A 24,285-nucleotide genomic window follows, 5' to 3' on the forward strand; every position below is an offset into this window, starting at 1 on the left:
ATGGGTCGGGTCGGATTGGGTCATGAGTGATCCCAACCCAACTCTGTTTCTTGTTTAGGTTCTAATTTTGGACCTAGACCCGACCCGATATCGCTATAATTTTTGACCCAACATGTCATTTGGGTCGTGTCGGATCCATGTATAACCCAGACCCAACCTAAAAAATTTGGATCCGGTTCGTGTCCGGATCGAATCAACTTATCTATGGCTTAGAACTTATGTTTGTATCTCCATGGGCTGTAGTCGGTGGGCTCAAATAATTTTATAAATTCGAGTTGGATCAGGTTGGATCGGGTCGGATCAGATCAGGTCATAAGATTGAAAATCTAAAAATACCCAAATTTTAAATAAGTTGGGTCGGGTCGGATCTGAATTCACTAAATCCAGACGTGACTCGGAGAATAGAATAGATTTAATTTTAGAACCCGATCTGGTCTCTAAAATTGGTCGGTTCAGATCGAGATATGGGTTAATGCGACCCATCTGCAGCCTTAGCCGGCTTCAGCTTGTTACTCAGATAAATTATTGTTAAACAAGGTGGTTAAAAACAAAACAACCTTCCTCGTCTTCAAGGCTCATTACGCGAAGTCGTCAATGCTTGCGGACCCAACGTGTCTATATATAGGCTTCCATGCGTAACCTCCTCGTCTTCAGGAAAACAAGGCTGGAGAGAGAGCAGTACGACGAATCGATCGGTCGCTGCGCCCTACGAGGAAGGATCAGACAGATGGCGATGAGGGATATCGTCATCGGCACCACCGCGGCCGCCTCCTCTTCGAAGCCACCGCCGTTCTTGGATCCTCTCCCTCCAAAGGCCAGGTCCCTTCTTTCTTCCATTATTTCCTTTTCATTTCAAGAATTCTCTCTCCGGGTTTGTTTTTATTGTTTTTGTTTAGTAGAATCTTCAAGAACCATCTGAAGAATTCGATCATAATTCTTTTTTTAATTAATCTTTTCGCTCTATATTACAATCTTATGGCCTCGGTTTTTTCACCTACTTCTTGCAAGCCGATATCTTTTCTTTGATTTCTACTGGGACAGTGTTTTCAACCTTAAACGCATATCCATCTTTAACAGTTTTGGCTTTAAGGATCGAGATATGATCCATGAAAGCGCGAACTTTTTAGAAAATTTACGAATGTTGGATATTATAATAGGTTCTTGGTAGGTCACTTGTTACCCTAGTGAAAAAGATTTAATACTAAGATTGCTGGTGCAAGAGATTCAAGAAAATGATTATAATTCGGTCTGCCATGTTCTAGTTCATATGTAGTGGTTCAATCATACATTAGATATGGATCATCCAATAGCCATTTTCTTGAATTCAGCTAGTTCATTTCTTCTCTTGAATTTTTTTTTTGAATATATATGAAGGGGCTTTTCTTGAGCTGAAGCATTTTCTTGGGTAGATTTCTTTTCTTGGTCAATAGCCATTTACTTGAGTTGATTTCTTGAGTTGGTAGCCATTCTCTCATGTCACTACTTATCCACTATGGTATTTCATATGCACTGTTCTACAGCCATTCGTGAGTTAATGCCCATGTTCCTGAGTCATTATTCCTAAGTGTGGGTTGAATTACAAATGGATCATCCAATAGCCATTTCCTGAGTTCATATATAGTCATAGATACTGGTTGAATTATATGGTGAATGTGGGTTGTTCGCAAACTGTTTTCATGTGTCGGCCTCTTTATTGTAATATTAAAATAGCTGCCCTTCTAGCAACCAAATTAAAATAACTAATGCTATTAATTTTTTGTAATATTAACTAATGCTATTAACTAAGGTTCCAGGTAATTGAGAAGAGAACCATGTCCTGTTGTTGCTTGCTGAACCTTTTTGGGGGCCCTAGCTATAGTTCTGTTCCTATGATTGTTTTCCAGCTGTGGGTATTTTGTTGTTTCTTTAATCAGTACCCAGCAAACATCCTGCTACTCTTCTCTTGTCGGGGCTGAGGGTTAAATCTCTGCCTTATGTTGGGGCTGAGGGTCAGAATAGAACATCTTCTAATCTTTCAGACTTTAGGGAAGAAACAATTGAAAAATCAAGCGAATGCACGATCTTCTTTTCCCTATGTCCCTTCGGCCATTTGTAATAAACAAGGCCTATTTTTAGCTAATAGAGTTGGCATAGGCAAGTATGTAGATTTCCTAGTTTCTTACTGTAGATGTTTGTAGTCATCAGTTCCTGAACAGGAGTTGCAGGGGTTTCCTGGAACTACAATTGGAATTCCTGATTCTTCCTTTGTACCATGGGCTTGAACCACTACTTACAACTATACCAGGTTCACGGTTTGACAGTCAGAAGTATCAGAAGGCAAACACTGAGGTTGAATGCTATTTCTAGAAGATTATAATATCTCTCTATTTTCATAACTCCTGTCTTGCTGTACTTGACCTTTTTAGCTTTAGTTTTCCCAATAATGGGGGCCTTGCCAAGGCTTGGAATGAGGCTAACCGGGCTCCAGTTCTTCACCAAGTTAAGGACAAAGAAAGAGAAAATGGACCTCACTTTTCCGAGTTGAGCTAATTTAAGACCATATCTCTGGCTCTCACCTTTAACCCTCTTGGGATGGTATGTTCCAGAAATTTCCCAACCCAATTTATACTTTCTTTCTGACAGTCATTCCTTTCGTCATTTCATTTGATTAGCTCAATTTATGTTAATTAAGCTCTTCTCCACTTTGGATTAGTGGCTTGTCTGTTAATGCTGTTAATCTTTAACTTTTATTGTAAGGTACCTTATCATGTGCTACCTAAAGTTTTATATTGATTTGGTAAAGCTGAAAAATAGGGAGGAATGAGTTTTAGGACAAGCGGACCAATTCAAGGACATAGCAGTCCTATCCAGTTTAGCAACATGGGTTTGATCTGGTTTCTGGAGATGAAGATCCTATCCATTGTTGTTTATGTCATTCATTTATATATGCTCAGATCCATATCGTTAGTTTAAGAATATGGAAATTTGCATTATCAATTTGACGTAAATGTTGATTTCATTAATTTGAGGAAGTCTGGGCTTTATAGTAAATCGAGGTCTATTATCAGCTGATGGAGTTGGCATAGCTTGGTATGTGGAATTTGTAATTCCTCACAGAATCTGTTTCTAATGCATGCTCCACCCAATTATATGACCTGTCATCAATTTTTGAATAGGAGGTGCAGGGGTTTCCTGAGAGTACATCGACAGTTGTTGATGCCTCCGTGGACTATGGCTTGAAACACTTTTAATGACTATTCCAGCATCAGAGTGCAAGAGTCAATAGTATCGCAAGCCAAATACTCAGTTTGAAAGTTATTAGTTTATAAGTTTTAACTTATGATATCTTTCTCAATCTCTTTAGCTCCTACCTAGTTGTACTTCATCTTTCATATGGGTATGGATTTCTTTGCAGCTTCAAATTTTCCTAATAATGGGGGCCTTGGTGAGGCTTGATATGAGGTTAAGCAGTTTCCTGTTCTTTCTCAGTTCCAGGTTGCAGAGAGGAAGTGGAGCTCACTCCTTCAAGTATAAACAAATTCATAACCACAGCTCCAGGTCTCACCTTCAACACACTTGGGATGGTAAGGTTACAAAATTTTCCCAACTCTCTAAAATTTCTTTCTGTCAATAATTCCTTCATTTTATTTTATTTGATTAGCTGATTTTATATTAATAAAGCTCTTCTCCATTTTAAATTAGTAGATTGTCTATTGATGCTATTGATCTTTATTTTCATTATGATATAGCTTATCATGGGCATGTCCAAGGTTTACACTTAGTTCATAAAGCCAAAAAATAAAGAGAAATGAATTTATGAAGAGGGATCAATTGAAGGACATAGAAGTCCTATCCAGTTTAGGAACTTGGGTTTGATCAAGTTTCTGGACATGAAGATCCTGCACCTTGATGTTTATATCATTAGACTGCAGATGTTCAGATCTATATCATTAATGTTGATTTCATTAAGTTAAGAAAGTTCCTAGGCACTTTTTACTAAATCAAGGTCTATCAGTAGTTGATGGACTTGACATAGCTTGTGTAAGCCGACTTCATAATTGTTGGTGTATATGAGCTGTACGTGAGCTGTATTATTAGGGTTGCCATGTTTATAGGGTTGATGATTTACCATTCTAGTATAGCCACCTTCAACTATAAGAGGTGGGCTCTTGTAATGGCTCAGGCACTAGTTGATTCATGGAATAAATCACAAGTCCTTCCCTTCTCTGAGTTTCTCTCTTCTCCTTCTTCGTTAGTTTCTCTTCTCTCTCTCTTCGTTCAACATGATATCAGAGCCTTGTTGGTATGGGAGTTTCCTCCTCTAGCCGACAATCCTCATTCTCTCTGGCTGCGCCTCGTTCCCTCCCCTAGAACAACTTCGCCACAGCCTCGGCACCCTCATTTTCAGCGGCATCCACTTCGCCCCGGCAAGTCCGTCGCCGGCCATCTTCCGCGCTTCCATGCCACCCCCGAGTCCTCCACCACCTTCTCCTTCCCCTCTACCGGCTTATCAGAGGCTGGCTTCTTCTCGGCCTTGGGCGGCCCTGGGAATCCATTGGCTTCTTTTCCAGCGCCACCGACGTGACGCGAAAGGGAACAAGCTGAGGAGTGGAAATATAGGAGTGGAGACATGACATCCCACCCACCCCCTCTCTCTCTCTTAGTATGTGACATCCCACCACCCCCTCTCTTTGAGTGCATGACATCCCACCCACCTCCTCTCTCTCTCTCTGAGTACGTGACATCCCACCCACCCCCTCTTTTTCTCTGACATTGGAGACGTGACATTCCACCCCCCCTCTCTCTCTAAGTACGTGACATCCCACCCACCCTCCTCTCTCTTTCTCTCTAACATTGGAAACGTGACATCCCACCCATCCTTTTTCTCTGAGCACGTGACGTCCCACCCACCCCCTCTCTCTAAGCACGTGACATCCCACCCCCCCTCTCTCTCTGAAATTGAAGACGTGATATCCCACCCATCCCCTCTCTTTGAGTATGTGACATCCCACCCACCCCCTCTTTCTCTAACATTGGAGATGTGGCATCCCACCCACCCCTTCTCTCTCTCTGAGTACATGACATCCCACCTACCCCTCTCTCTCTCTGACATTGGAGACATGACATTCCATCCACCCCCCCTCTCTAACATTGGAGACGTGACATCCCTCCCACCCACCCCTCTCTCTCTGAGTACGTGACATCCCACTCACCCCCTCTCTCTCTGAGTACATGACATCCAAGGCCGGCCCAATCCTTAGACAACTGAGGCGGATGGTCGCTTGAGGCCCCAACCCAAAAGAGGCCCACCACATGAAAGGCCTCAAAGACAAAATGGAAAGAAAAAAAAGCCTCCTGTGAGTTCGCCTTAAGCCGACCGACTGCAGGGAAGGCGTCAAAGATAAAACAGTTTTAGGCTCCCAAATACATTGGGCCGCTCTTGGTGACATCCCACCCGCCCCCTCTCTCTCTCTGAGTATGTGATATCCCACCCCCCTCTCTCTCTAACATTGGAGACGTGACATCCCACCGACCCCACTCTCTTTAACATTGGAGACGTGACATCCCACCCACCCCCCTCTCTCTCTGACATTGGAGACGTGATATCCCACCCCCCCTCTCTCTTTCTCTGAGTGTTCCATTTCTGACAAAGGGAGATCTAGGGGGAGTGGAGATCTGAGGAATTTTGGGGGCTTAGGAAGCGAAACAAAAAAAGCGACAGGTTTTGCGTGGGACTTCAATCATGGCTTCGTCAAATGATGTTGTGCGTCCTATTGAAGTCGTTCTGGATGGGTCCAACTATAATATTTGGTCCTAGGAGGCGCAGATTATGAAGATTCGTCACTGGAGACAAGAAGGCTCCTAAAAAGGGTTCTACAGAGTCCAATGCTGATATTGAAAAACAACAGGAGTGGGATAGTACACACTGTAAGATTTTATCTTGGTTTATTAATACATCTGTTCCCTCTATTCAGACTCTTCTTCCGAAATTTCGAAATGCCAAGCTCATATGGGAATTCTTGGCAAATCGTTATAATTGTTCGAGCGACTTGGCTCTTCAGTTCTAGTTGGAGTCTAGGATTCATCAGTTGCATCAGGCATCTATTCAATCTATTCTTGACTTCATTTCATAGATTAGCAGTCTTTGGGACTAGCTTTTCCAGACTGATCCTAATTTTATAAACGAGGGCTATGCTAAGAAGTTTTTAGGAATATAGGGATCGTCGGCAATTTATTTAGCTTACGATGGGCGTTCGAGATAAATTTGAGAACACCAGAGCTTCTTTACTTCATCGATCTCCTCGACCGACTGTTGAGGTAGCCCTCACCGAGCTCATCTCCAAAAAGACTCGTCAGGCCACTCATCGAGGTGTTTCTATTGATATGGTTATGGCCACATCAATTGGTATTTTACCCACTCCCTTTATTCCTTCTGCCTCTATTCCAGTTGTTGCAGCTACCCCTTCGAAGTCAAATAGGGAAAAGCCTAGTAAATTTCGGGGACAGTACTTCCATTGCGGCAAAATAGGTCATAAGATCTAAAAGTGCAGAAAGAAACAGGCTGAGGAGAAAGCAGCTCAAAAAGCCCAAGCGGCCTCATCACACAGGACTGCGGCTGTTGCTTCTACTGGTTCGTCAACTTCTGTGACTTCTTCTTCTAAGCCCACTTCATCCATTACTACAACAAATATTGAGGCAATAGTTCATCGGGTTCTATCTCGCACTGCCCTCTCTACCATCTCAAGTAAACCTTCTTCCTAGTTCATTGACACCGCCTGTTGTAATCACATGACCTCTGATCCCTCCTTAGTTCTTTTGAAAACAAACTTAAATCTTCTTCCTATTATTTATACTGCTAACGACTTCCATATGGCTGCTAGCCACATAGGTCCTGTCTCTACTTTTACCCTTTCCTTACCAAATATATATCTTGTTCTGAAATTATCTTTTAACTTGCTGTCTATTGGTCAACTTGTGGAACATGGCCTTAAATTAACTTTTACTGACAAAGGTTATGATGTGCAGGATCAGAGACGGGTCAGCTCGTTGGGACCGGACGTAAACTTGGTCGTCTGTTTGAGCTTACATCATTACATGTAGCTAGCTCTAATCTTATTCCATAAGTTGCTGCTGTATCCTCGAGTCTCTGGCATTCTCGTTTGGGGCATGCTTCTTTGTCTCATGTTCAGTCTTTGGCTTCGAATGGTCATTTGGGAAAAGTTAACTTTCAACCTTTTGATTGTATATCTTGTCAATTAGAAAAACAAAATGCTTTGTCCTTTAATAAAAGTGTTTCTTTCTCCACTGCACTTTTTGATTTGATACACTTTGATATTTGGGGACCTGCTCCTGTTACGACCAGAGGCGGCCCAATGCATTTAGAGGCCTAAGGCGAACTCATTAAGGGAGGCCTTTTTTAAAAAAAAATGATGAAAAATTTTTAATAAGTGCAAAATATTTTAAAAATTTATTTAAAAATAATTCATCTAGTTTTAAATAATTGTTTGTTTGTGACAATAAATCTATTTAGAGCTCTCTTTTGAGATTGAATCAGTTTTTCGATTTTTTTTTTTTTTTGAGTTTTTCATACCCACATTCATATTTTCGATTAGACATTTAAATATAAAAATAATATTATCAAATAAAGCAATTAAGACAATCATCACAAACAAATCAAAATATAAAAAAGTTGAAAATGATAAAACTTGATCATGTCAAAAGAAACAAACTCAAGTCCCAACAAGCGGTGCCGAACTCGACAGCGAGAAAGCGGTGCTGGAGACTGACAGGTGGAGTTGGAGAAAAAGCTGAAGTCGCAACTGTCAAGATTCGAGAACGTCCAGAATGCAAACTATTCAAAAACGATAAAGATAAAACTTATTCAAAAAAATCTACATAGGATGCAAACTATATTACCATAAATAATCCTACTAAAATAAATAAAATACTATAAGGAGAGAAAAAATTCAAACTTTAATATCATGATTCACCAACCCATCTTGTCCACAAAGAAAGAATAGAAGGGACGTAGAGAAGATCGATGGAATTCCCACTTCATTAACCTTCCAACAGAAGAAAGGTGGGAGGTATAAAACAAAAGGCTAGTCCGTTCCCACCCGATGCTTGTTTTATTTATTAAGCAAATGGAAGTATTGAAGAGCCCGTGTTATTATTGCGTACAGGAATATGTTAACTGTTAAGTAGAGTGAATCAAGCTTAGATGTCATGCCCATAATTATATCTAAAAGTCATGTCGGGGTACTTTGGGTTAAACAGAAGGGACCAGGTAATACAGCCTCCACTGAAGCATCATTTTGCTGTTTATGACCTATCTTTGCACTTGTGCAGTCTCGGTAACTCAATTCAAGATCTATAGAACCAAGAACATTCATTCTTCATGATTACTCAATACAAAAGATGGTGCTATGTTTGAGCAACCCATTACGAAACACCTTTGGAGAAGTCTAAGAATCCAAAAAAGAGAGCTGGTCCTTGCACATTTGGTTATCAAGTCTTGCAACAACAAATCAAAGTTCAATTTAACCTATGGAAGAGATAAGCAGTTACTTGAATATCTATGTCATACACTGATACACACCTAAGTCTATGCTATATCAGATTTTTTTTTCCCACGAGTGTGCCTTACTGCCTTGTACTAGGATTGGGTTTCCCGATGACTTATTTCACGATGTGTTTAGCATTCTGACAAACATGTGTTCCATAGAGAGAGAACAGAAAGGAAAGGAACGGAAGGAAAAAAAGAAAAAGAGAACAACCAAAGAACCATCGACCTGCAGAGAAACTTAGTAGATCCTTAGGTTTTTGCTCGGTTTCCTGAACCAACATTAAGTTTAGGAGTGACGAAGTGGAGATCAATTGCATACTTCTTGAAAAATTACTGGAGCAAGAAAGCCACTACTTAAATGTTGTCTGGGAATCCCATGATGAATGGAGAAGTGGAGCAGCTCGGCGATCGGAGGATCACGATATTTTGTGCTATTTATCGATGACTACTCGCGGTATATATGACTCTATCTTTTACGCGATCGCTTTGAGTTGCTTGACATTTTTTATGATTTTCAACAGATGGTCAAAACTCAGTTTGGTCAGCCCATAAAAGTTTTTCGTAGTGACAACGCTATGGAATATACCTCTACCTCATTCATGGAAGCACTTAAACAAGATGGAACAATATCCAATCATTCTTGCCCTTACACCTCTCAGCAAAATGGTTTTGCCGAACGAAAGTATCAACACATCTTGGACACTGTCAGGTTCTTCCTTCTTTCTGCTGCTTTACCTAAGTTTTTCTGGGGAGAGGCTGCTCTTACAGCAGTCTATACCATCAATCGGGTACCTTCTCCCACGATCTCAAATAAATCACCATATGAGCTTCTTTATGAGAAGGTCCCTGATTACTCTTTCCTAAAAGTTTTTGGTTGTGCTTATTTTGTTCTGCTTCTTTCACATGAGCATGCTAAACTTGAACCACGCTCACGTCTCTGCTGTTTTCTTGGTTATGATATCGAACATAAAGGTTATCATTGTTATGATCCTATAGCCAAACGACTTCATATATTCCGACATGTTCAATTTTGGAAACACAAAATGTTTACTAGCATCCCTTCACTCTTCACGGGTCCTCCTCAGTATTCTGCTATCTTCAATAACCCCACTGTTGTCTCTTCCCAGACTCTTTTTCTGTTGCAGGTGATGAGAGCTCATCAGGCAATCTCTCAATGTCCGACTCCACCAGGTCTAGATCGTCCACTGATCCGATCATCACAACCGAATCATCCAAGCCTCTCCTCATACTGCCCTTCAACGCTCTAATATGGTAAGATCCACCCCATCTTATCTTAGTGATTACCACTATTTTTATGCTTTTGCTATCCTCTATGAGCCTCGCAATTATTACGAGGCCAGTTCTAATCCTCTTGGGTAGAAGGTCATATCTGATAAACTCCAAGCCCTTCATAATCCTCATACATGGGATCTGACTGACTTGCCTCCTGAAAAAACCGCAGTAGGATGCAAGTGGGTGTATAAGATCAAGACTCGTGCTGACGGTTTAGTAGAACACTACAAGGCTCGTCTTGTGGCTCGAGAAGCTTCTTCCCACTGATGATGAGCCCTTGACAAATATGACTTTGTATCGGTAGTTGGTTGGTAGTCTCATCTGTTTGATCATTACACGTCCTGATATTTCTTATGCAGTCATCCTGGTTAGTCAATTTATGCATGCACCACACTCTACACACTATGCAGCAGTCCTACATGTCCTTCGGTATGTTAAGGGTACATTGTTCCACAGCCTTCATTTCTCAGCTTACTCCACTTTGGATATTCAGGCCTATTCAGATGCTAATTAGGCTGGAGACCTTACAGATCGTCACTCTATCACTGCCTATTATTTCTTGCTTGTTTCCTTTCTTATCTCTTAGAAAGCAAGAAATAGATGGTTGTCTCTCGCTCTAGTATGGAGGTTGAGTATCGTGCACTGACAGATACTATCTCTGAGTTTTTATGGCTTAGATAACTACTACATGACATGGGTGTTCCTTTGACTAGTAATTCCTCTTTTCATTGTGATAATATGAGTGCAATGCAGATTGCTTATAATGATGTATTTCATGAGCGAACGAAGTATATTGAGATAGATTGTCACTTCATTCAGTATCATATCAAGCATGGCACTATTCAATTGATACATGTTGCTTCTGCGGATCAGCTTGCGGATATTTTTATGAAGGCCCATCCACCGAGGCGTCATCGTGATTTGGTTAGCAAACTCAAGTTAGCATCTTCGCTACCATCTTGAGTTTGAGGGAGGATGTTGGTGTATATGAGTTGTATATATGAGTTGTATATATGAGTTGTATCTGAACTATATGATTTGGTGCACATGAGCTGTATGATTTAGGGTTGCCATGTTTATAGGGTTGATGATTTACCATTCTAGTATAGCCACCTTCAACTATAAGAGGCGGGCTCTTGTAATGGCTCAAGCATTGGTTGATTCATGGAATAAATCACAAGTCCTTCCCTCCTTTGAGTTTCTTTCTTCTCCCTCTTCATTAGTTTCTCTTCTCTCCCTCTTCATTCAACAATAATTTCTTATTAAAGATGTTTTTGATGATGAGTGTTTCAGCTGAGTAAATTATCAGTCATCAAATTTTTGGACAGGAGTTGCAGGGCCTTCATGGAGCTGCATTTATAGTTTCTGATGCTTCCTTGTACTATAGGCCTGAAACACTGCTAACGACTATTCCAGGGACCCGGGTATGGGACTAATTAGTATCAAAAGACACATTCACAGGTTGAATCTCATTTCTACTAGCTTATAATATCTTTCTCTATCTTCTTAGCTCCTATCTAATTCATGCTTAATCTTTTCATATAACTATCGATTTCTTTTCAGCTTTAGTTTCCCAACAATAGGCCCTTACCAAGGCTTGGGATGAGGTTAACCAGCCTTCATTTCCTTCCCAAGTTCAGGACAGAGAAAGAGAAATTGGAGTTTACTCCTCGAAGTTTGAGCAAATTTATGACCATAGTTCCAGGTCTCACCTCCAACCCACATAGGATGCCAAGATTTCTCTCCGTCAATCATTCATTTTGTCATTTGATTTGACAGTAGTTGATTCTATGTTAATAAAGCTCTTCTCCATTTTGGATTAGTGGCGCCCGTTGATGTTGTTAATTTTTAATTTCCATTTAACATAGCTTTTCATGGGCATACCCATGGTATGCTGAATCGGCCGGTACCCGGTTCAGCACGTACCGTACCGATCCGAACCCTGACCGGTATGGTTCAGCCGTAAAAAAAGGTACAGAGCCCATACCGGCCGAACCCAGCCGGAGCCGGAGAAGAAGAAGAGAAGGAGAGAGTGAGCGGGGGCGGGAGGGAGAAGGAGAAACTCCGCCACCCGTGGAGGACCGTGGGGGGCCATCGGAGGCCGCCGTGGGGGCGACGGAGCCTGCGGGGCGCTGCGGAGGCCTCTCTTCCCTCCCTCCCCCGCTTGCTCTCTCTAGGCCTTTGTCTCCTCCGACTCCAGCTGGGTCCGTTTCGGTATGGGCTCGGTACCGGTTCCGGTTCCGAATAAGCCGAACCGGTCCGATAGGCCACCGGTACCGGTTCAGCATACCTTAGGCATACCCGAGGTTTTACAATAAGTTGATAAAGATGGAAAATAAAGATATTTTGGGAGGAGAGCAACCAATTCAAGGTCTTAGAAGTCCTATCTAGTTTAGGAACTTGGGTATGATCTAGTTTTTGGATACGAAGATCTTTTATATCATCAATTTATAGATGTCTAGATCTGCATCATTAGTTTAGAAATGTAGAAGTTTGACTTATCAATTTGACATTACCATTAATTTCATTAATTTGAGGAAGTTCTTACTTCTTAGGCACTTTATACTATATCAAATCTGTTACCATTTGATGGAGTTTGCTTAACTTGTGTATGCAGAGTTCATAATTTCTCAAAACAGATGTTTCTAATGCTGTTCTCCATCTGATTACATGACCAGTCATTAGTTTTGAATGGGAGTTATAGGGGCTTCCTGGAACTACATTTACAGTCCCTGATGCTTCCTTGGACTATAGGCCTGAATCACCACTAACAACTATTCCATAATTCCCGGGTCAGACTATAAGATTCAACAATATCAGGAGCCAAACAACCTGGTTGAATGTCATTTCTACCAGGTTATAGTATCTTTCTCTATCTCCTGAACTCCTAACTAGTTTTGCTTCATTTTTTCCATATAACCATCAATTTCTTCTCAGCTTCACTTGTTCCAAATTGGGAGCCTTGCCAAGGCCGGGATGAGGTTAACCAGCCTCCGGTTCGTATGCAAGTTCAGGACATAGAAAGTGAAAGTCGAACTCAGTCTTCAAGTTTGACCCAATTTATGACTTCAACTTCAACCCACTTGGGATTGTAAGATACAAAAGTTTTCCCACCTCACTCTATGATTTCTTTTTGTTAATGCTGTTCTCCAGCTGATTATGCGGCCAGTCATCAGTTTTGAATGGGAGTTACAGGGGCTTCCTGGAACTACATTTACAGTCCCTGATACTTCCTTGGACTATAGGCCTTAAGCACCACTAACAACTATTCCACAATTCCAGGGTCAGACTATAAGATTCAACAATATCAGGAGCCAAACAACCTGGTTGAATGTCATTTCTACCAGGCTCTAGCATCTTTCTCTAACTCCTGAACTCCTAACTAGTTTTAATTCATTTTTTCCATATAACCATGACTTTCTTTTCAGCTTCAGTCGTCCCAAATTGGGAGCCTTGCCAAGGCTGGGGATAACGTTAGCCAGCCTCCAGTTCTTCTGTAGGTTCAGGACATAGAAAGAGAAAGTGGAACTTACTCTTCAAGTTTGATCAAATTTATGACTTCAACTTCAACCCACTTGGGATTGTAAGTTACCAGAGTTTTCCCACCTCACTCTATAATTTCCTTTTGTCAATTATTTCTTTTGTCTTTTTCAACTTCAACCCACTTGGGATTGTAAGATGCCAGAGTTTTCCCACCTCACTCTATAATTTCTTTTTGTGAATCATTTCTTTTGTCTTTTCATTTCACATTAATTGATTTTTTATGTTAATAAAAACTCTTCTTCACTTTGGTTTAGCGATTTGAGCATTGGATTTGTGGCTTATCTGTTAATGTTATTACCACAATCATGTTATTAAGCCTTTTTCCTAACCATTTGGGACCAGCTTTATGGATCCTCATTTGATGATATTCCTATTTAGGGCATTAGCCAAATAGCTTATCATGGGCACATCCAAGGTTTCACACATCGTTGATAAACTGACAAATAAAGAGTTGCGTTTGAGTAGGACAAGGTGCCAACTTAATGGCATAAGAGACTTTTCAGCTTAGGAACTTGAGTTTAATCTAGCATCCAGATATGAAGATCAAGTGCTTTGATGTTTATATCATTACTTTTGTAGATATTCAGATCCATATAATTAGTTTAAGAATGTAGAAGTTTGACTTATCAATTTGACAGTAATGTTGATTTCATTAATTTGAGGAAGAAACAAATTTGATTTCATATAAATAAACCAGAACTTTAGGATTAAGGACCAACTAACTATCTATAGCTGCTTTCAATTTTCAAACTCAGTACAAGTCATTCTTGCAATCTAGATCTCTAATATCAACATGGACAAAGGAATTAATTTGATTTTATTTATACAGACTTCCAGTTTTGTAGTTTCATATACCTCTGTGCGTGCACGCATGCTTGGTCTCTTCTTTTCATAGTTTAATGTTAAGATGAGTCCAATTTCATAGTTCAATGTTAACATAAATTCAAAAATGATATGGATAGAGCTGCATTTGATATTGTATTCCAATTTTTTATTATGATATGAGTCATGATCGTGTGCTTCACTTAGTTCAGGTTTTAGTATGGTCTAATGGAGTATAATAATTTATACTGGCTTACCCTCAACTAAGGTAGAATTTGAATTATCCCTAAGGGTTTGAACAGATTGTTGAGTCATAAATTGATATGAATCAAGGAATTGATTTAATTTGGATATACCTCCAATCAGGTTGTTTTTAATTGCCAACTTTAATTGCCATTTGTCTAGCATAACTTGATAGATTTTGATGCGTATGGGGTTCACAATGCCTACCCCAAATTGTTGGTATAAGGCTTGATGTGGATCACTATTTGAACTAAGATCACCTGATCCAACTAGTCAAAATTCGATATGGGCAAATGGGGTAAAAGATTTTAACTAGTTTACTTATCAAACTGATGGAACTTGAACTCATAGACTAGCTGCAACTTTGAGTTTTTTGACCCTTTTTGTTTACTTCATAATGACTAAGCCAAGCCTGGCTGGATTCCTATGCCTATAATTGTATGTTAGCTCATTCAGGGGATTGACTCTATATAATAGACCTGATGCTCTGCCAGGCAAGATCCATATTTGATGTCAACCAATTTTGAGCTGTCCTGGCTTGGTGTACTTGTTCAATCACTCAATATGTTCGAAATGTCAACCTGGTCTGGATGATCAGCTTGATGTTTTGCACCTGATCTTTTGTTGGATTGGGCTATATTTGAAATTTCAAACCCTTTTAGGAGTTTTGCCTAGACCTGTTTGAACTCGTTTTCTGCCTTGACATTGGACCCTTTTGTGTGTGTGTGTGAGTGTAGGGGTGTGAGAGAGTAGCTTCCATAGCTTATGTCAAGAGAGATTTTTGACTTTAATTAAACTGGCACATGGTAGGTCCTGCTTTGGCATAGGTTGCTTGAGTAGTTGCAAATCATCAGGTGCAAAATCTTGGTGAAACAAAAAAGGTAACTTGCAAGAATTATGGAACAATTTGTTCTGAAAACGTAGCAAGTGGAAGATGACCTTACTAATTACAACTTGTCGACAATTTCAAGATGAAATCAGCACCATCAGATCTGACATTGACTAAACTGTTCAATGGTTGGGGAATAATAAAACTTGGGGTTCAGAGCCACTACAGGTTTCTTTATTGAAGACTCGTTGAATCTGCTGAAAAATACATATTTGCCACTGATGCAGGTGAGGATGATAGTGGTATTTTGATGATTAACTCAACCATTGAAGGAATATCTAATTAAATTTTACAAGGTAATATGATACATCATTACTAAGTTCGTCACTCTCGGTACATTAGTAGAATGAGATCAAGATGTATTTCAATGATTAATAATGAGATAAAATTTGCTTGAAGAATGATAGTGAATTCTAAATTCTAATTCGTCAAAGTTTCAAGTAAAACGTACTCTCAAGAAGATGATAGTAATTTTCATTGTTAAGAGTATATAGCACCACCATGACATATATTCAAAATTGCTTGAAGAATATTTCATTGATTATATGAATGAATCTAACCCTAAGTTGCAGCAAAGTGTGGAATGAGTCGACCCCAAGATTGGTGGAGTCAACCCCGGCACATCAAGGAACCATCTGGCACACATCTGTAAAAATGGCACGGATGAACAGTACTTGGGTCGACCCCAAGTAAAGGCTGAGTCGACCCCATCTTCAAGCCTCAAGAAAACAGTTCTTTGGAATCCCTGAGAGGGTCGACCCAAATGGAATTTGAGTCGACCCCACCTTGAGTCGACCCCAACTGAACATGAGTCGACCCAAAGGCTATGTCATTCAAAAATCGGTTCTCTGGAATCCCCGAGAGGGTCGACCCAAGTGGAAATTGAGTCGACCCAACTGATCCTTAAGTCGACCCAAAAAGAGTTGAGTCGACCCAAGTGAAGGAAGGCTGAAATACAAGGTTCTGTGTTTCCTGAGATGGTCGACCCAATGTTGCATGAGTCGACCCAAGTGAAAGTTGGGTCGATCCCAGTGAAAGTTGAGTCGACCCCAAGTCTGATGAACAGTGGTTTGAGTCGACCCCAGGAAAGTTTGGGTCGACCCAAGCACGGGCAGAAGCATAACGGCTAGTTCTGCAGAAGTACTTTTTGTCCTCCCAACAGCAAGTAACGGCTAGTTTTTGAAATTTGACCAATGGGGGGTGTCCAATGGATGAGGAAAACTATTTAAAGGGACACTATTCATCAGAGAAACATCCTTTTGCAAAATATCAAAGTTTACACAAGAGAGACAAGTGACCTAATCTTCTTCATCCAAGTGCTTCATTCAAAGATTCAAAAGGAAGTGGTTGAGCAGATTCCAAGAGACATTAAGAGCTCCATCCACCCTTGAAGAGTGAAGCATTCCTGACAAAGAAGAGAGAAGTCTCATCAAGCGATAACTATATTCTAAACTCTTCCTTGTAGCTTACAATTGTTATATTTGCTCATTTAGGAGTTTCAACTTTCTTCTCCTTTTAATCACATTTTAAAGGTTTGTTGGTGAACCCGTAAAACCATCGGTATAGGTTTGTTGGTGAGCCCGTAAAACCACTTGTAAAGGTTCGTTGGTGAGCTCGTAAAACCAACATAGATTCTTGGTGATCCCGGAAAACCAAAGTGTAAAGATTTTTGGATTGTGAGCCCGGAAAACAATCCAACTGTAATCCGCAGAATTATAGTGAATTCCCAAGGGGTCGCTTGGGGAGTGGACGTAGGTGCTTAGGAGAGCACCGAACCACTATACTTCTTGTGTGTTTGCATTGTGTATTATTTCTAAATTTCACTCATTCATCGATTGACTAAATTAAGATAGTAAAAATTTAGAGAAACCAATTCACACCCCCCCCCCCCCCTCTTGGCTTGTCACCTTGGGCAACAGCAGGATTTGGCATAAAGTAATTTGACTCCTTTATTTTGTAAGATCTGAATCTTAATATATATATATATAGTGATGTGGTACAGGATTAGTGGTTCTGATGTTGAGGTTTTGAAAACCCTGTAATCCATGGTCAGACTGGCTTTGGTTTAGGTTAATATTTTGCTTATTTTCTGTATACAGCCTGGCATTGAGTCTTTCAGATAGAGTTAACCATTGAGAGCTGAGTATTGAATTAAAATTGAGTGATAGAATGTAATTTCTTCACGGAGCCCTTCTCCTTTCTCCACCATATCAGCTAGCTTTTCATATACATCTTCTCTGATAACCTTGGATATCTTCTGTCTAAGTTGTGACCTTCCTGCACATGTGCATGTCAAGTATACTTTATCACATATTCGCTGGATAACTTGCAAGCTTTGTTGCATAGCATTTAAATATCTGTTGCTTTAAATTCCATTAACTATAGTTTTAACAGCATTTTGTTCTTCTGTTGTCTAATTAGAGAATGTTTGCTATTTCATCAAATATTTTTTTGTAGCTTGCTATGTGTTCAGGTAGGATACTTGTGAATTGGATTTATCTTGTATTAATCAGATTATTTAGATCACAATGTATATTTACTCAGACCTCTGATTTTAAGATCCCTCTTGGAAGCTAGATGACATAGCTCATGGTTGATTTTCCCAAGATGTGCTAACACACATGCTTAATGTCAGGAGGTTACCATCCAAGGCCTCCCTGGCCACTTAATATATCATCTGTACAATCCAACTCAAAGCGTTGGTTTATGTTTTACATTTTTTCCAATTATATGAATTTTTAATGCATCAATGAATAAGATCTGATGATATTTCTTTTTCTCTAGAAGTACAAGCGAGTAATTGTTGATTCGAATCAGATGAAGCATTTAGGTGTAAACTGTGCTTTGCTCTGTATTGACAGTTCAGCACTTCATTATATCATACATATATTCTTTTCAGATTTCAACTTTTGTCAATCTTGATATGGGAAGCCTTTGACGTGACTGACTACTCACAGTAACAATCCTATACACCAACATGAGAGAAGAATGTGTCATACATAAGCTTGTTAAATCATTTGTGAACTGCAGGGTTTTGTTCTGTCTTGCAGGGCTGCCACAGTGGTTGTTGTCTATTTTCATGCATTTCTTAGTTGACAGTAGTTATGCTGCTATTCCATTCTGTCCAGCAAAGCTCCAACTTCTTGGGATGTCTGAAGGTGATGAACATCGAATGCGTGATTTTAACTTCATTATGGAAAGAAGTTTGTGGACAAAAGTGATGAAAATATCAACATACAAGTTGGTCATTAATCTTTCTATGGATAAACTTTTATAATTTGCTGCTTAGAAACTTGATAATAGTCTTGCTAATTAGTTTCTGACAGTTTGTTTGATGACTCTTGATATGTGCTCAAATGAAGTCTTTGCCATTATGCGGCATCAACTCTTCATCTTGTATAGCTGGGTTGAATGTAAGGCATCGGTATACTGTATACCACAGACTGGTATCAAATGAGGACACATAATATTGGTGTCAGACAAATTGCTGGTATCCAAATGAGCCAACAAGGGCACACTATTGTCGTGCATTTTTTAGATGCATGCATATAGTAAATGCCGGTTCAACAAACCTTAATTTGGACTATTGTGTGGAAGCCTACCTACATATTAACTCTTCTCTCTGTCTCTATTTATATATGAGTGCGGTTAGATTGCACATTGTGAAAAAAGAAGAATTTTACACCCATCACCAAATACGATGTTGGTGGTCAAAAAATAAAAAATGTGAGCCATTGGATATGATGTAGAAGGCCTAGAATATCTATATACAAAAAGTCATGAATCATGATTTCTAGACCCTGGACTATGCATCAAATTACCCCAAAAAAAATGCACTATAATGTTCTATTACAACTATATATTTGGGGTACTTTATATGCAGACTAGAGATCTGCAAGTTAGATGATTTTAAGTCTAAATATATTTTAAAAGCTTCTAAATCACATCCAACAGCTTACATTTTTCATTTCTTGACCACTAAGTTGAAATTGGTGACGAATGTAGAGTCTTTTCTTTACACCTGGGTATATTATCACCAAACCCTATATATATTTTTACATTTATGCATATATATAAGTCGATCCCTGATAATTGAGACAAGTCTAGATGATCGTGATTTATTTATTTGTAGAAGTTTGTTGCAACCATTAGATTGAGATCTGGTGGCTCTGGACTAAAGGCTTTAATGGTCAAATGGATCAGAATACCTTCCACCAGCACCAATCCAATGGTTAACTGGGTCTCCACTTCTCCAGTCACAATCAAATGAGGACCTGTCCCCTCCAATTTTCTGCCTTACCAATTCTGTCTTATAACAAAAATCATAATAATGTTTTATTATGATTTTTATTATATGACCTATTAAATCAGGCTGAAGTGAACATTAGCCAAACTAACTTTTCTTCCTCTTGATTTTCTCCATCGTATTTCTTCAGAATAGACAGATAAAGCTGATTTAATGTTTGAATCCTCTGATCCAAAGCTCCCCTGCCACTCAGCTATTAACTATCACAATCTTTACGGAAAAGTTAAGTTTACTTAAAGCAAGGGATTTTTTTGTCAATTCAAAACATTTTAGAAGCTTCATACAAGAATAATAATGTAAAAAATAATAGATATCTTATGTGGAGTACTCATACTGTAGAGACCCACGTTTGAGTTGGGCCGGCCTCTGAGAAGGGCGGCCCAACTCGTGAAAATGGGGGAGGGAGTCTCCCGAATCGAAAAGCTCCTCCCCTGTTTTTCGGAAGCCTTCCCCTCCTCCCGAATCCACCGGGAAGGAGGATCTTAGGGCGATAAAAACCCTACCGAATCAGGAAGATCTCCTCTCTCTCTTCCCCTAGGGCATCAACCGAGGGCTTCTACACACAGAAGGAAAAAAAAAAGAGAGAGGAAGAGATCGGGTTTCTACCTTGCCATGGGGAGGATCGGAGCTTTCGCCGTCGATCCGGTCGGGAGGACCTCGCCGGAGGCAAGGTGAGCATCTTCTCCCTCTCCTCCATCATCTTTGGCCCTTATCTCTTTGGGGAATGAGGCCGGAAAGCTGCCGGGTTGATGGAGAAGCCGACGCCTTGTTCGACCTTCTCCTCTCTCGTTCCGGCCGGTCGTCACCGGTCGGGGACACACCGCCGGCACACCGGCCCTGCCACAGGCCGACGACTAGGGGCATCGCCAGCCGTGGGCCACCGGCGGCCGAACCCCCTTCTCCCCTTTCCGTCGGGAAGAAGGAAGAAGAGAGGAAGAGAGAGGGTCTTTCCCCTCTCTTTCTCTTATTATATAACCCTTTTATTATATTATTTGTTTATTTGTTGTTGGGTTTCCTTTTTACTCTTGGATCCGGGAAGATCATGGCTTTAAGGACTCTAGATAGACTTGGGATGCTAGATTTTAGAGGACCCTTTAGAGGATTAAACAGGGATCCTAGATCATCATATATCTTTGATAAATTTTAATAATGACTTGGTTCTGTAGGGGAACAATCTATTGGACGAGAGGACGCTGAGCAGAGTCCTGTGCATCTCGATTTATAGATCACTGTGAGGGCGGGTGATTAGCTTCCAACAAAGTGTAAGAATCCTTGTACGCCAATCCTACATGATATAAATATTTTGCACTATATATATGTTTGATATGCTATGATCCAGACAAAGCAAAATGGTTTTTATATTTAAATTGTATTTTGATCGTCTTTGCTTGTGATTGGTATAATGATGGATGCATGCATGCGCATAACCTACACCTGCAAAATTCGACTGATGGATGTGGTGCTCTAAACTAACCATGTGATATTGGTTGCCCCGTCACGGGCTGGAAACGTGACTGTGGTTAGTTTATAGCCGGAAATAAATAAAAGAAAATTGATGTGTAGATGTAAACTGGATTGTATGAAAAGGAACTTTGGGTTTATCTTGTTATTATGGCAGGCCCTATCACAGGCTGAAAATGTGGTATTTTGGTAGGCCCCCTCACAGGCTAGAAATGTGGAACTATAATGTGCAGGCCCCGCCACAGGCTGAAATGTGATACTTTGGCAGACCCATCACAGGCTAGAAATGTGGAACTATAATGTGCAGGCCCCGCCACAGGCTAAAAATGTGATAATTTGGTTGCCCCACCACAGGCTGAGAAATGTGACCGAGATTTGACCCAAAGTCGGAAAGATAATTAATCCGGATCTAGTTGAAGAAAAGGCATTAAAACTATAATACGGATTTATGAGCTATTATATGCTATATTATTCTTGTATGGCTGGACTTTTATTGATGTTTGGTGTACATATTTATATCAATTGTTGAGCTTTGATAGTTGGTTTATGACTTCATGGTATGTGATTCGACTTGCCGTGGTTTTCATATTTATATTATTATTGTGTTGGTGTGGATGTGTAGGGATTCTTACTGGGCTGTAAAGCTCACCCCTTTTTTTTTCTCCTTTTTCTGTACCAGAGTTGCAGGATGCATAGTTTTGGATGGGATGGGCGCAAAGTGCGAGTACCAGAGTCATTAGTTAGTTAGTTGTTTATCCTTCTTTGATGTCAATGAACATTTGAAGAGCTCGTAATTGAACTAAATTGTTTATTTGACATGTCGGATTTGTTTATTTGAATTATTAAATTAATTGTGGATTTATTGGAATTTTGTTAATCATAGGCCTTGCATGATCTTTAGGGCACTGCTCTAGGGCTCATGCGGCCGGTCGCGTACCGGACCCTAGGTTCGGGGCGTGACAGAGTGGTATCAGAGCTTAAGGTTTAGGTATCCTAAGGTTTAGGTTCAGGCAAGTGTGAGTAGGGGAAAAATATCTAATGACTTATTAAAGTGCCCTCTAGATATATTTTCTTTGAAATCTTAAAATGTTAAAAGTAACTTGTGTAGGTTCATATGGCACGAGGGAGTGGACGTGGGCGTAATAGGAGGCCGACTCACTTTGCCGATGGCTCCGCTGCCTGGACACCCTCCGAACAACAAGAAGGTGCTCCACCCTCGCCGGCCAGGAGTATGCACCCGCAGGAACACCACGTCAACCCTGTTGGTAGTGCTCTGGAAATGGGAACCTCGGAAACTCCAAGGACAGGAACCTCGGGAGAGCCTGGGATTCAGCCTAATGAACCACTGAGTGCCTCTCAGATGATGCAAGTAATGATGCAACAACAAGCTACTTCCCGCTCAGACATGATGAGAATGATGGAGATGCAACAACGTTTTATGGAACAGCAGCAACAATTTATGCAGTAACAGATACAACATCAGCAGCAGCAGGTGACTCCCCAGTATTTACAGGGGGCTACAAGTCAGCAGGAGCATCATGTCAGTTTGGCAGAATTCAAAAAGTTTGCACCATCAGCTTTTAAAGGCACTTCTGACCCTTTAGAGGCCGAGACTTGGCTGAATGAAATAGAAAAAGTTTTCAATGCTCTGAGATGCCCTGATGAGGATAGGGTTACTTTTGCCACATTTATGCTGCTGGGAGAAGCGGATATTTGGTGGAATGTGGAAAGAGGAAAGATGGGACAGAACACTACATCCTTGACTTGGGAAGAATTTAAGGAGCTTTTTCGTGACAAGTATATTCCCCAAAGTGTGAGACGACAGAAATTTTGAGAGTTTACCCGGTTAGAGCAGGGGAACATGACAGTCGCAGAGTATGCTGCAAAGTTTGAGGAACTGGCCAGGTATGCCCCAGGACAGGTGGAGAATGAAATAGAACGAGCTGAGAAGTTTGAAAGTGGACTCAGAGCCCGAATCAGACAACAGGTGTCTACCTTCGAGCTTTCTTCCTACAAGGATGTGGTTAACAAGGCTTTGGTAGTTGAAAGGGGCTTGAATGACACTCAAGAAGAGAGGGAAAGAATTTTGAAAAAGAGAAACAGACAAGCTGAGCTACAAAATAAGCATGGCAAGAATACTGAATTCAGGCCTAAGAAACAAACTACTGTGAATAATAAGACTTAGCGCAAGGATACTGTGAAATGCTATAGATGTGGCGGACCCCACTATCAGAGCGAGTGCAACTGGTTCAATGGGAATTGCTTTTCGTGTGGCCAGCAGGGCCACAAGGCAAGCACCTGTCCTAATCGCAGTGAGCAACAGGCTCGACAGACGTCTCAGCCTATTTCGGGAGCTCCAGCAAATCAGGTATCTCAGAATGAACAACAACGGGGAGGACAACAGAGGCCTAGAACTCAGGGGCGAGTCTATGCACTTACACAACAGGATGCCAATGCCTCTAACACTGTGGTGACAGGTACGATTAAAGTCTCATCCACTAATGCCTATGTTTTGATTGATCCTGGAGCTACTCATTCCTTCGTATCTGTTGATTTTGTTAGAAGAAATAATACAATGACATATATGCCATTAGAGACTGAACTTTGTGTTTCCACCCCTAGTGGAGATGTAATCTTAGTTAACTCTGTCTGCAAAGATTGCATCTTGAATATTGAAGGCAGAGAAATGAAAGTAGATTTACTAGTCCTAGAGATGAAGGATTTCGACATGATCCTTAGGATGGACTGGTTGGCAGCATATCATGCCACTGTTGACTGCTTCGAGAAAACAGTAAAATTTCAAATTTCTGGTCAGCCAGAGTTTACTTTTAATGGCAACAGAATGTTACCTCCGCCAAAAGTAATTTCAGCCATACAGGCCAAGCGACTCCTTCGAAAAGGTGATGAAGGATTTTTAGCCATGGTAATGGGCACCCAGCTGGAAGAACTCAAACTAGAAGACATTCCTATTGTGAGGGAATTTCCTGATGTCTTTCCAGAGGATTTGCCAGGATTACCCCCTGATAGAGAGGTTGAATTCTCCATTGATTTGATTCCTGGCACTGGACCGATTTCTAAGGCCCCATACTGAATGGCTCCAGCTGAATTAAAAGTGCTAAAGGAACAACTACAGGAGCTGTTGGATCAGGGTTTCATCAGGCCTAGTGTTTCTCCTTGGGGTGT

General features: G+C 40.6%; 1 protein-coding gene across 10 annotated transcripts; it reads left to right on the top strand.

Moving 5' to 3' along the window:
- The first annotated feature begins 592 nt into the window (after window positions 1-592).
- Window positions 593-23,178, top strand: LOC103715912. 10 transcript variants are annotated; one of them, XR_005512140.1, is made up of 4 exons: window positions 598-819; window positions 3,469-3,563; window positions 20,808-20,903; window positions 21,782-23,178. XR_005512140.1 is itself a non-coding variant. In XM_039127216.1 (3 exons), the coding sequence occupies exons 1-3, from the start codon at window positions 632-634 to the stop codon at window positions 18,610-18,612; spliced, it is 504 nt and encodes a 167-aa protein (XP_038983144.1). In that variant the 5' UTR covers window positions 593-631; the 3' UTR covers window positions 18,613-20,800. The 10 variants fall into 10 exon arrangements, 6 of the variants coding, with proteins under 6 accessions (XP_038983144.1, XP_038983161.1, XP_038983142.1 ...); XM_039127216.1 differs by lacking the exons at window positions 20,808-20,903; window positions 21,782-23,178 and adding an exon at window positions 18,386-20,800 and having other exon boundaries at window positions 593-819; window positions 3,475-3,563; XM_039127233.1 differs by lacking the exon at window positions 20,808-20,903 and having other exon boundaries at window positions 594-819; window positions 3,475-3,563.
- Window positions 23,179-24,285: the final 1,107 nt, after the last annotated feature.

Source organism: Phoenix dactylifera, chromosome 1 (assembly GCF_009389715.1).
Source record: "Phoenix dactylifera cultivar Barhee BC4 chromosome 1, palm_55x_up_171113_PBpolish2nd_filt_p, whole genome shotgun sequence".
In the NCBI taxonomy this organism is placed as follows: Eukaryota; Viridiplantae; Streptophyta; class Magnoliopsida; order Arecales; family Arecaceae; genus Phoenix; species Phoenix dactylifera.